A 13,462-nucleotide genomic window follows, 5' to 3' on the forward strand; every position below is an offset into this window, starting at 1 on the left:
AGGCCAACATACAATGCAGTTTATTAACCACCCTCCCAACTTGCGTGGCAACATTGAGGGATCTATGCACGTATACCCCAGGACCCCTCTGTTCCTTCAAACTGCTAAGAGTCCTGCATTCCAAATATTCTGCCTTCAAGTAAGCTGAGCAGAAATCTCATTGCTTGATGAATTTTGGAATCCTCCACCATGACAAACCATATACACTACGCTGACAATCCCACAACCATATCTGATGACAACAACTGTGCTTACAACTTAACTGTGATTTTGCACCAACAAATTATCACTGTGTATGACTGACTGGGCTCTTGCTTGATTCACTGCAAAAAGGGTGGTGTCATTCACTCAGCACCCCGGAGGTGACCGTTTGAAATGCCGAACTAAATCTGAATTTACTTCCAACTGTTTAGAATAAGGATAATCCAATGGGCTAACCTAGGCCGTTCTCACTCCCAGCATTTGGTGATAAGTCCCTTGTGGCTCATAGTGGGTAAATTAATGACGTATGCTTTTATTCAACAGAGAACAATTTGAATTCCAACGTTCTTTTTTCAATAGATGCTTCAAAAAATTGCAACTCCATTGGCAACTATTTTCCTCAAATTGTCATATTGAAAGGTTCAAAAATAAAATCTGTACAGCATTAATTAAAATTTAAAATGCATCCTTTTCTTCTGTTTCTGGCATCTGCAGATCTACAAGATGGTATGGTAGTGTAAAGGTTAGCGCTACTCTTTATAGCACTGGCTCAATTTCCACCACAATCTATAAGGTGTTTGCATGTTCTCCCAATGACGACATCGGCTTTCTCCAGGTTCTCTAGTTTCCTCCCCCATTCTAAAGATGTTAGTGAGTTATGGGCATGCTATGACATTTGCGGGCTGCCCAGCACAGTCCTCGCTGATTTGGTTTGACACAAATGATGCATTTCACCGTATGTTTTGATGCACATGTGACAAATAAAGTTAATCTTTAAAATAGGCTTTATCTTTAGATCTTTCCCATTTCACCACGCCAAATGTTTTAAAACTTGTACATTTACCAGTTACCAACTTCTAGACTTACTCAAAGTTAGAACAGTTGATAATTAGCTATTAATAACTTAGCACCAGGCAGCAGAACAACAGACAAGTTCCAAGCTTACAAGTCTTTAAATGTAGCTGGTCTGGGAACTATCACAAAGCAATTGGGTGAAGAAAGAGTGCTGTTTACTTTCGAATTGCTGATTCCATGCCAAATGTGGCAGCAGTAAATGTGTCAAAATGTTAAATAGTGCAGCACTAGTCCTATTAAATTACTGTGCTATAAAATAAATGTATGTTAATGAGCGACATGGGTTCAATTCCCGCTGTTGTTTGTAAGGAGTTTGTACATTCTCCTCGTGACATAGTGGGTTTCCTTTCAATGTTCCTGTACCCTCCCACATTCCAAAAGCGCACGGGTTAAAGGGTTAATTGGTTACATAGGTGCAATTGGGCATGGCAGGCCCATTAGGCAGGTTGGTACCATGCTGTATCTCTAAATTATCTCTAAATAGATAAACATGAAAAGAATTCAAGATTCTTAGAGGGTAATGAGTTTACTAATTGGAGTTACATTCACAATGCATTTTCAAGCCTAAGTTTTCCAGTTCATGCTCTTGAATGATGACACTACAACACATATAAATGAGTCTCTCTCTTAACACAGTAGCTTGTGGGGCCAGCGATTGTCATTTAATCAGATTTCCTTTTGAACTTCATAATTCTACAGTGATGATAGAGCACAGACAAAAAAATGATGTTACAATGTCATGATATTTTGAGCTGCCAAGGAAAAGCATGAGTGTAATAGAAAAAATGATTAATGTTAGCAACAAATTGGAAGGCAGGTGCAGTTCAATCTCTTCTCCTTCAACATAGAGAATTGAAAGATGTAAATCAACACACAATTTGCAGGGAAAAAAAATCTTTGAATTCCTTCTGTAATGCTTTTCCATCACTTCACAGAGGATGATACTTTAGTTGGATGATGCTGAATTAAAAATGGTTACCTAGGAAACTGGCTCCATGGTCCACAAGATTTATAATGAATTCCTGTTTGAATTATCTTGCAAATGAGGTGAAAGATTGCAAAATCAATAAATAGAATCTCCAGCTGAAAAGCTTGAACATACTTTGGTGCTAAGATAAGCAAGATACCTTTGACTTGGTACATTGATCTGCCTTTCAAAGCTCTTTTTTTTGAGTCAAAGGGTTGTAGGTTGAATTGTCACTCCATGGACTTGAGAAGAAAAATCTTGGCTGACATTCTTCTGCAGTTTTGTTGAAGTGTTGCATGGTCAGAAACAGCAAATTTCAGATGAGACGCTTAAAAAGGCCCATTTTGTGGATCAACAGTTTCCTGTAAGGCAGGTTCTCCCAGTGTCTGGGCCAAAGAAGTCAGTTCTCAAAAACAGATCATCTGGCCATGATCTCACTGCTACATTTTTGCTCACTCCAAGAGCATTTGTTGCCTGGAATGAGATGCTCTGAGATTGTGAGGGATGCCATTGGAATGCACAATTTTCTTTTAAAATTGTGATCAGTGTCTATGGATTGGCAGCTTTAAATCTTATATGTAGTCAACCAAAAGAACTGGAAGAGAAAGAACTCAGAGGTTGCCTACCTTAGAAACAGACATCACATAGGTTTATCAAAACTGCATCTCTTTTGCTGGGAAGGAGTACTTCCAGACTTCATCTATTGTTGAGCTTTATTGTTATTTATGAAAATGCATTCTTTTCTTGTAGCTCTCATTTTCAAGATGAATAATTCTCACTATTATATAATGTGCATAAAAACTTCATTTATTCTGCTTGAACACTAACTTGAACTCAGCTTTAGCAGAGCACCCCTGACTGGATTCCGGACCATTTCAGCTTTGATTATTCGCTTCTTGCTCCAACTCTTACCCAGTGATTTGATATGGGTTTTGCGTATGTCTATGCAGTGGATTTACGTCCTCTGGAAACCAGGAAACAACCAAAAAGTCATGAGCTTCTCCAAATAGGTCAACCACTAATTCCACTTTCACTTTCAGTTGGTTGCACTCCCATCACTGACAATTACGAGATTGAAACCCTGCCCTGAATCTTTGCTACAAAAATTGGGAAAGCCAACTCCTAAACTGAGATGGTTGTAGAAGGTCCCATGGACCAGTTCACAGGACGTAGTTATCCCTCTTATGATTATTTAACAATATTGTATTGCTGTTTGCAAGAGCTTGTGTATAAACTGACTGCCCTGTTTGTTGTGTTACAACAATGTCTAGGAGATTCTCAAAGCTTCCTTGAAGAAATGCAACATCCCACTGACTTCTTGGAATCGCTGGTCAATGACCAGTCAGGTAGAGAAGGAGCATGCAAAATAGCATTGAGAAGCTAGACACCATGCAAGAGGTACACAGAGAAACCCTGGATAAGAAAGAAATAATGTGTACTACCACACAAACATGCATCATCAACTTCCTTTTGCCCCATCTGTGGTTGAAACTCTGACACCAACACTGGCTTAAATAGCTGCTTTGGAACCCAGAAGCAAACCCTATTCAATCTCAAGGGATAGAAGAACAACAAGGACTAGAATTTATTGACTTAAAAGTGCTTTGGGACATTGTGAAAGGTGATATAAAAATCCAATTCTTTATGTATTTTCAACAAAGCAAAACACTTTTAAAATCTGATAAAGGAAACACTAAATTGATCATCCCCGGTGAGGCAAGTTGACATTTGGTCTGACAATACCCAAAATGTCAACTCCAGAAACACAGCATGACCTAAGTGTTTTCAATTACACTTATATTGACATTGGTGAGTAACTTCTAACTTAAGGTCACCTATACTATGGACACAGACTGACTAATGTATTTCACATAGAGAGAAAAAAAATTCCTATTATGTTTTCACTGAGAAATACACTGTTCAAATCCAATACTGGAAGCTCTCACAAATCCATTCTTAACAAACATACCAACATGAACCTTTGGTTACTTCCTTCTATATTTGGCTTGCTAAAAATGTAACATTCATATTCAAAAGTTAATGCTGTATAAATCAACAACACGTGCAAGAAAGTCTTCTTTTATAAACTTCACAAATTGTGATGCCTAGTTAGTTTTATGTGATTAATTTTGATTTTACAGTTATGTATCTAATTTCAGTGTTTCTGGCAACCATGATGATAGGTTGAAGACTAAAAAAAATTGCAGATGCTGGAAATCTGAAATAAAAACAGGAAATGCCAGAGAAGTTCATCAGGTCAGGGGACATTTGTGGTTTGACCCACGATGAATGTTTGTTCAGTCTTTGTGCACATTGCTCATTATGCACAAAATATACATAAGAGAAACCCACAAACTTTAAGATAGATAACACTTTGAAGGGTTTGCTAATGATGTTCTTTTCAACAATATGTTGCTGTTGTGAAATCAGTAAAGAAAACAATATGTCTTTTGACATTCTTGGTAAAATTTCAAATGAGGTCACTGCATACAATGTATGAAAGTAAATTTTAAACCAACAGCATTCAGCACTGAAGCATCCTCAAACATGATCAGGGATATAATGCCTCAAAATGCAGGTGATTCAGGATCAATCCTGACTCCAGTACTGTTTATGTGGAGTTTGCAGGTTCTCCCTGTGACTGTGTGGGTTTCTTTTGGGTGCTCTGATTCCCTCCCTCATCCTATGGATGTGTAGATTGGTTGTATAATTGCAAATTGACCCCAGTGTAAAGGTAGTTGGTGGAATCTGAGAAGAATTGTCAGGAAACAATTCAGGAATAGAGTTGCTCTCTGGGCTTACATAGACTCATTGGGCCAAATGGCCACTTTCTATTTCATAGGCACATGTGGAAATGATAATCCATTATGAGTTAGGGGGGTAGTATAAAGAATGATAAGATCTTTTACTGATAATGGAGTTGTTATTACGTGTAATGAACTGTCAATAGCAATAAGACTACACCTCATGGCTCCAATTCTCTGGGCCAGGCTCTGATGCTCCGTTGTAACACTCAGTGGACCCCAGGCCCCAATCCTCTGACGTAAGGACAGGTATCTCCACTCAAGCCCTAACTCACTGCTCCATCACCCACACTCTGTCCCTGAACCCTGATCATCAGACAAGCACTAAATTGAGGACCTATCCACCTTGCCTTTTCCTTATAGATGGAGCTGCTATTTTCCCCCATCTGTTCCACATAGACACTGCTTAGTTTTAAAGTGACCACTGTATGGCACACTGCTGTCAAATGTATCACATGATGGGGAAATATCACTCCCTGGGGATGTTATTCCATGGAACCTTTCCTCCTCCAGTACTCTTACTACATCTAACTTAGCAGCAACATAGGTATGAGAATGGAAATGACATAGTTACGGCCATCATATATACATCAAAGATTCATTGCCAACCTTCAACCTTCAAAATAACCAAGTAGCCCATTAACATTTATATAGTCTGAAATTTGATGTTTGATTTTTATATCTTGTTCTGTGTAAAGCCTTGCGGTTGAAAACTGCTATACAAATAAGTATGCCATGCCTTGCCTTAACTGGGATAAAAGACAGAAATGCAATTAATCCATCCATGTAGTTGCAAGAAAAGACAGAAAAGAAATTCAAATACATTTCTATGTCCAGTTACTGCTGAAACAATTCTAAAAGCTGGGATGACTGTTTAACTGAATGAAACTTATAAATATTGTACATAATGATGACAGTGCAATGATAAGTCCAACAAACCTGGGAAGATAACCACATTAATCCATACTTCATGATTACACCACTCACCTTCCAACAGCTACCCTCTCTTGAAAGCAGTTCCAGGTATTTGATGCAGATAATTACTTTATCTGTAGTGGAATATCATGGCAATGTTGGAGGTGAAATTAAAAATCTCTGAGTTTACATACTGACAATGGCATGTGCCTGGATTTTCCAGGGAAATGCTGATAGCTCTTGCACACCCATGAAGATAGAAGTCCCATATTGAATGGCAGCTGTTCACGAAGTAATCTATGACCTCACTTCAACATCCAGACTCATTGTGTAGTAAAGACAAAAGTGCAAAGGTGTGACAACTTCTCACTACTCTCCCAGTGGGATACCTGCTCCAAATCATTGGCCCTGGCAAAGGAAATGAGCCTTCATTCATTTAAATGCAATGACTGTGAGTATGTTTTAACTTTTTTAGTTGTATTAGTCTATTTGAATATTTTAAAGGAGACACAAGAGGCTGCAGATGTTGGATGCAGAGGAACAAGCAATCGGTTGGGTTGACTGGCATTTGCGTGCGGAAAGGAATTAACAAAATTTTGGGTTGAAACACTGACCTTTTTTTTTATAAATGTTGAGTAGTTTGAATAATTCTCTTTAATGCTCTAAATTCAGTCATATTCAAATTACCTTGACATATCTGACATTTGGCTAAACTGGGAGGTCGTCACTGTTCTCAACATCTTCACGGGTCGGATTTACATGCTGAGAACCCTGTTAAGGGGACAGATCCCTACATTGAGGTTGGAGACACTTTGGTCCAACTAGTTATTGTCAGGAAATCTGCACAGGTGCGATCTTTTCCAGAAGTAAGAGGAGAGAGGATGAATGGCAAGTGAGCAAATTATATCAACATACAACGGGCTGCCCAGTTGATTTGATTTGAGATAAACAATGCACTTCACTGTATGCTTCGATATACATGTGACAAATAAAGTTTATCTTTAAATATTTAAGGCAAAGTGGCACGTGCCAGTTAATCCGGGTAGAATTCCTTTCTCTGTGTTATGTGATACTTGATTTTAACTCCAATCCTGAAAATGAAAGTCCATGGAAGCTAATTTAGAATGTTCAATGTCAGGTCACTACACCATGCTTCCCGGATATTCAGTTGAGGGCAAATTTCTTGTCCCCTGTACTATGAAAGCGAGTGTTATTTATGTGTTGAATAAAAGGATGAAAAAGCTAAACCTCAACTCCATTTCTTGTAGCAACAGCAGCTCACAGAGATTTAAATTTGAAAGAAAGGTTGAAAAAAAAGATCATCTTTCATATCTAAATGCAATTAAATCTGGAAAAATACCCTTGTTGAAGCTTCACTAATTGGATAAGCACCATGGATCCAAAGGCCTTCACTGGTACTGCAAGATGCTATGGTAGGCAAGGCATAGGAGGGCATGGACCTAATGCAGATAAATAGGATGAGTGTGGATGGGTAAAAAGGTCAGCGTGGACCTGGTGGGTAGAATAGAGCAGCACAGTAGCTTAGTGGTTAGCACAAAGCTTTACAGTACCAGCGACCCGGGTTCAATTCCCATCGCTGCCTGTAAGGACTTTGCATGTGACAACATGGATTTCTCTGTGTTCCAGTTCCCTCCCACAGTCCAAAGACACATCGTTTGGTAGGTTAATTGGTCATTGTAAATTGTCCCATGTTTAGGCCAGGGTTGCTAGGCAGTGTGGCTCGAAGGGCCGGAAGGGCCTGTTCCATATTGTATTTCCATAAATAAAATAAATTTTTAAGAAATCATCTGCTTCTCTACTGTATCACTCTCCAACAATAAAAGAACCACTGCTCCCACATACTGAAAACAGACTCAAAACCGAAAGGCATTCAGAACCTTCTCCATTTTATGTCATGAAAGCATTGCTTTATCTTAGCCGTTCGCCTTCAGGCTGCTCCAGACACTGTCGTCTTCCACAGGAAAGTCATTTTACCTTGAGGAATTCAGCAAACATGCCATATTACTGGAACAAAATCCATTGTTACATGAGAACAAGCAAAAAAAAATAAAACTGCCAGAGCCTTGCAACCTCTTGTATGTACCTCTAAAGTGTGGCCTCTGGAGACCGGTTAAAGCTAAGACTTCAGCAGCTCGGGCAGCATCCGTGGAAAAGATCGGTCGACGTTTCAGGCTGGAACCCTTCGTCAGGACTGTAGGGGGAAGGGGCAGAGGCCCTATAAAGAAGGTGGGGGAGGGTGGGAAGGAGAAGGCTGGTAGGTTCCAGGTGAAAAACCAGTAAGGGGAAAGATAAAGGGGTGCGGGAAGAGAGGCAGGGAGGTGATAGGCAGGAAAGGTGAAGAAAGAATAGGGGAAAACACAATGGGTAGTAGAAGGAGGCGGAACCATGAGGGAGGTGGTAGGCAGCTGGGGGAGGGGGCAGAGTGACATAGGGATAGGGGAAGAGAGGGGGAGGGAATTACCGGAAGTTGGAAAATTCAATGTTAATACCAAGGGGCTGGAGGCTACCTAGACTGTATATGAGGTGTTGCTCCTCCAACCTGAGTTTAGCCTCATCATGGCAGTAGAGGAGGCCATGTATGGACATATCTGAATGGGAGTGGGAAGCAGAGTTGAAGTGGGTGGCTACTGGGAGATCCTGTCTGTTTTGGCGGACGGAGCGGAGGTGCTCGACGAAGCGGTCCCCCAATCTGTGTCAGGTTTCACCGATGTAGAGGAGGCCGCACCGGGAGCAACGGATGCAATAGATGACCCCAACAGACTCACAAGTGAAGTGTTGCCTCACTTGGAAGTACTGTTTGGGGTCCTGAATGGTGGCAAGAGAGAAGGTGTAGGGACAGGTGTAGCACTTGCGCTTACAGGGATAAGTGCCAGGTGGGAGATCCGTGGGGAGGGACGTGTGGACCAGGGATTCGCGGAGGGACCGATCCCTGTGGAAGGCAGAGAGGGGTGGAGAGGGAAAGATGTGCTTAGTGGTGGGGTCCTGTTGAAGGTGGCGGAAGTTGCGGAGGATAATGTGTTGGATCCGGAGGCTAGTGGGGTGGTAGGTGAGGACAAGGGGAACTCTGTCCCTGTTGTGGTGGTGGGAGGATGGGGTGAGAGCCGAAGTGCGGGAAATGGAGGAGATGCGGGTGAGGGCATCACTGATGACGGCAGAAGAGAAACCACAATCCTTAAAGAAAGAGGACATTTGAGATGTCCTGGAACGGAAAACTTCATCCTCGGAGCAGATGCGGCGGAGACGGAGGAACTGGGAATAGGGAATGGCATTTTTGCATGTGGCGGGGTGGGAAGAGGTATAGTTGAGGTAGTTTCCCTTCTGCTGTCTATTGTGGTTTCCCTTCTGCTGTCATCGTGGTTTCCCTTCTGCTGTCATTAATGATGCCCTCACTTGCATCTCCTCCATTTCCCGCACTTCGGCACTCACCCCATCCTCCCGCCACCACAACAGGGACAGAGTTCCCCTTGTCCTCACCTACCAGCCCACCAGCCTCCGGATCCAGCACATTATCCTCCGCAACTTCCGCCACCTTCAACAGGACCCCACCACTAAGCACATCTTTCCCTCTCCACCCCTCTCTGCCTTCCGCAGGGTTCGGTCCCTCCGCAAATCTCTGGTCCACACGTCCCTCCCCACAGATCTCCCACCTGGCAGTTATCCTTGTAAGTGCAAGTGCTACACCTGTCCCTACACTTCCTCTCTTGCCACCATCCAGGGCCCCAAACAGTACTTCCAACTGAGGCAACACTTCACTTGTGAGTCTGTTGGGGTCATCTATTGCATCCGGTGCTCCCGGTGCGGCCTCCTCTACATTGGTGAAACCCGACGCAGATTGGGGGACCGCTTCGTCGAGCACCTCCACTCCGTCTGCCAAAACAGACAGGATGTCCCAGTAGCCACCCACTTCAAATCTGCTTGCCATTCCCATTCAGATATGTCCATACATGGCCTCCTCTACTGCCATGATGAGGCTAAACTCAGGTTGGAGGAGCAACACCTCATATTCCGTCTAGGTAGTCTCCAGCCCCTTGGTATGAACATAGAATTCTCCAACTTCTGTTATTTCCCTCCCCCTCCCTTCCCCTTCCCCTATCTCTATGTCACTCTGCCCCCTCCCCCAGCTGCCAACCACCTCCCTCTTGGTTCCGCCTCCTTCTACTACCCATTGTGTTTTCCCTTATTCTTTCTTCACCTTTCCTGCCTATCACCTCCCTGCCTCCCTTCCCCCACCCCTTTATCTTTCCCCTTACTGGTTTTTCACCTGGAACTGACCAGCCTTCTCCCTCCCCCCCCTCCCCCACCTTCTTTATAGGGCCTCTGCCCCTTCCCCCTACAGTCCTGAAGAAGGGTTCCGGCCCGAAACGTCGACCAATCTTTTCCACGGATGCTGCCCGACCTGCTGAGTTCCTCCAGCATGTTGTGAGTGTTGCTTTCACCCCAGCATCTGCAGATCATTTCGTGTTAAAGCTAAGACTTGACAGGTGTGCTCAGGATTTCCACACATTTTAAATATATACAACCCAGAGACTGAAACCAACTAAAGTTAGCGGAGTCTATTTAAACCGACATTATATCAATTATGAGATTAACAAAATGTTTTATTTTGAAGGAGGAGAAGATGGTGGCACGACACAGCGCGCAGTGGCCACTTCGGTGAATTATATATATTATCTGTCAAGTAGGGTGCTGTGCACAATCCTGATTCAGTGGAGACAGATGTGAGAGCATGGAGGAACATCTGGAGAAACTTCTGAAATGCCTGCTTCACTGTCGCTGCTACTGTGTGACCCAGAATCTCCGGAAGAGAACGCCCTGAGTCCTTGGCCTTGCTTGCTGCTCAGCAGCCGGGCCAAGGTCGAAGCGCTCGGCAGAGGATGGTGCTCGGGAGGCTGTATCAGAAGGGCTGGTCAGAGGCTCGAACTTTTCGGACGGACTCAGAGTTGGCTGTGGTCAGGTGCTTCCACTGCATCAACAGTTGTTGGCACCTGGAGGTTTATGGCAGGGAGAGTTTCTCCCTTTTGCCACCTGCTAACGGGACTATCGGGAGTCGATCGGAACTTTGAGACTTTTTTTTACCGTGCCCATGGTCTGCTCTTTATCAAATTATGGTATTGCTTTGCACTGCTGTAACTATATGTTATAATTATGTGGTTTTGTCAGTGTTAGTTTTTGGTTTGTCTTTTTTTGTGATATCACTCTGGAGGAACATTGTATCATTTCTTAATGCATGCATTTCTAAATGAACAAGGACTGAGTGTCCTCATAACCTAATCTAATTATAATTTGAAATACTATTGTGCATGCATGATGCTCCGTTCCAAACTAAATAAATATATTGTTTTCATCAAACGTTGCTGGTTGTAAGCAGGACAGCAACAAATATATTCTGAATGGTCTTATACATTATTTTGGAGCAGAGAAATAAGCCCTTCAGCCCATCATGTGTATGCTGACCATCAACTAGATCCCTATACAAATGCCATTTCCTAGCATTTGGGCCTGGATGAGCACTTAATGATTCAAGTGCTCGTCCAGATGCTTCTTAATTATTGAGAGGGTACCTACCTCCCCCACTCACATAGGCAGTCTGTTCCAGATTGCAACCATCCTCTGCATGGAAAAAAGAATCTTTATCAAGTAACCTCTAAACCCCTTACTCCTCATCCTAATCTTATGCCCTCTGTCCTTGCCCACCTCTTCTCTGCACACCCTCCACAGCATACATAGAAGAACGTACCTAGGAGAGTGGAATTCCCATCGCCCAGTGGGTATCTCTGATACCTTGGAACAGAGACTGGAGGCAAGAGGTGGAACCTTTTCTCCAACAGTGGCTCCAGGCGACAGGCAGAGGGATCAGCTGAATGGAAGAGGCTGTATACCTGGGTGCAAGCAGGCCGCAGCTGAGCCACTGGAAGAAGGAAGAGAGAGGCATGAAGAGCAGAAGCATCCGAAGTTTAATCTTCAGTGTCAGTGAACCTGCAAAATGTTTACTGGCAGTGTGCATGTACACACACACTTGCACACAATGACATTCAAGAATAAAATAAGGTGAATGATTTTAATGGAGATAACACAGTCACAAGTGATATTACAATTGAAAATAGAAAATAATATTGAAGGGAGGTAGATGCAACAAAGGAGAACAGTCCTATATATTAACATAAGCCCTTCTCAGCAGCAACAGGTCAAATTCATCACTTCCCCCTCTCCACTCTTCATCATCAGCAAATGAACTGATGATCAAAGGTGTGGATAATGAAAGATCAAAAGGATTTAGACATTGAAAATAAAAATAATAGTATTCTTACTTTAAGCACATTTAGGTTCAAGATGTTAATAACAAACATTAGGATTAAGTAAAATGCTTACCTGCATTACTGTTTCATTCATTCCATATTCAGTCCCCTAGCTTTACATCAACCAGTTACAGCTACAAGGCAAAGTCCCACAGCCCAGTACACCTGAGCTCTCCCCCTAGACCAGGGGTTCCCAACCTGGAGTCCTTGGACTCCTCAATTAATTGCAGAGGTCCATAATATAAAAAAAGATTGGGAACTCCTGCCCTCGACTCAATGAAAAGCAACGTTGGGGAGCAGAAAGACAGATATCCTGGCATTTTATATTTCCAAATATATATCTAATTCTTAAAAATATATTGTGCTCTAATTGGGTCATGTCATTTTCAATCAGTTAACCAAGCAATCAATTGATTAATTTTCAAAGGGTCACCATCACTAATGTTTCTCTTTCAACCTCTGTATCAGTGAGTAACACACACAAAATTCTGGAGGAACTCAGCAAGTCACGTAGGATCTATGGTGAAAAACAAGCAGTGGGCATTTTGGGCCAGAAAGGACAGAGGAAGGAGCCAGAATAAGGAGGTGAAAGGAGAGGAAGGAGTACAAGCTGGCAGGTGATAGGTGAGACCAAATGGTAGGGGATGAAGTAAGAAGCTGGGAAGTGATAGGTGAAAGAGGTAAAGGGGCTGAAGAAGATTTCTGATAGGATAAGACAGCAGTCTGTAAAAGAAAGGGAAAGAGGAGGAACATGGGCTGGTCTGGAGAATGGAAGGGGTGAGAGGGGAACCAGAATGGGGAGTGAAATAAGAGATAACAGGAAGGAGGGGAGAAATTACTGGAAGTTAAAGAACTCGATATTCATGCCATCAGGTTAGAGGAATATGAGGTGTTGCTCCTCACTGTATCAGTGAATTGTTTGGGAGATTGTTACACTGCACATAGCCCCTTGGTGCTAATGGTGGCAGGGCTCTAGACTGTGGTCCACACCAATAAAAACCATTGTGGCAAGCTTCAGTGCATCTCTCAGTATGTACTCCTATACTCAGGAACATCCCAGCTGACAGTACTTGATGACAGACACATTTTGGGCAGGAAAACCAATCAATTTTGGGAAGATTGATGAAGACCATAGCATTCCTTTCTGGGCCTGCTTGGTAATCATATAGTCCACAATCCATAATGTGCAGTGAGATTGTGATTCTGGCTTTGCATGAAGGATATGATGGGAGGGCCCCTCTTTCAGACAGCCAAGCAACATCTTGGTGCTTGTTTAAAAGTTCTGGTAATGAGGCACTTTGCCAAATGACTTGACAATCTCTTCAGAAAGCCACCCGATAGATTCTTTCACCCACTCAGCCTTCAGAACATTCCATGCATAGTGCTGCCTGACTAATTTGTGA

At 42.7% G+C, this 13,462-nt stretch overlaps 1 protein-coding gene across 4 annotated transcripts in view; it reads right to left on the reverse strand.

Annotated features, from left to right (window-relative positions):
• The window catches only part of pitpnm3 (PITPNM family member 3), a 647,225-nt gene that overhangs the window by 89,648 nt on the left and 544,115 nt on the right, over positions 1-13,462 (reverse strand). For all 4 annotated transcript variants that reach the window (XM_072243575.1, XM_072243576.1, XM_072243578.1 and 1 more), the window contains exon 10: positions 11,501-11,671. In XM_072243575.1, coding sequence (XP_072099676.1) covers positions 11,501-11,671 — 171 coding nt within the window. The remainder of the gene's footprint in view (positions 1-11,500; positions 11,672-13,462) is intronic.

Source organism: Mobula birostris, chromosome 25 (genome assembly GCF_030028105.1).
Source record: "Mobula birostris isolate sMobBir1 chromosome 25, sMobBir1.hap1, whole genome shotgun sequence".
Taxonomy (NCBI): Eukaryota; Metazoa; Chordata; class Chondrichthyes; order Myliobatiformes; family Myliobatidae; genus Mobula; species Mobula birostris.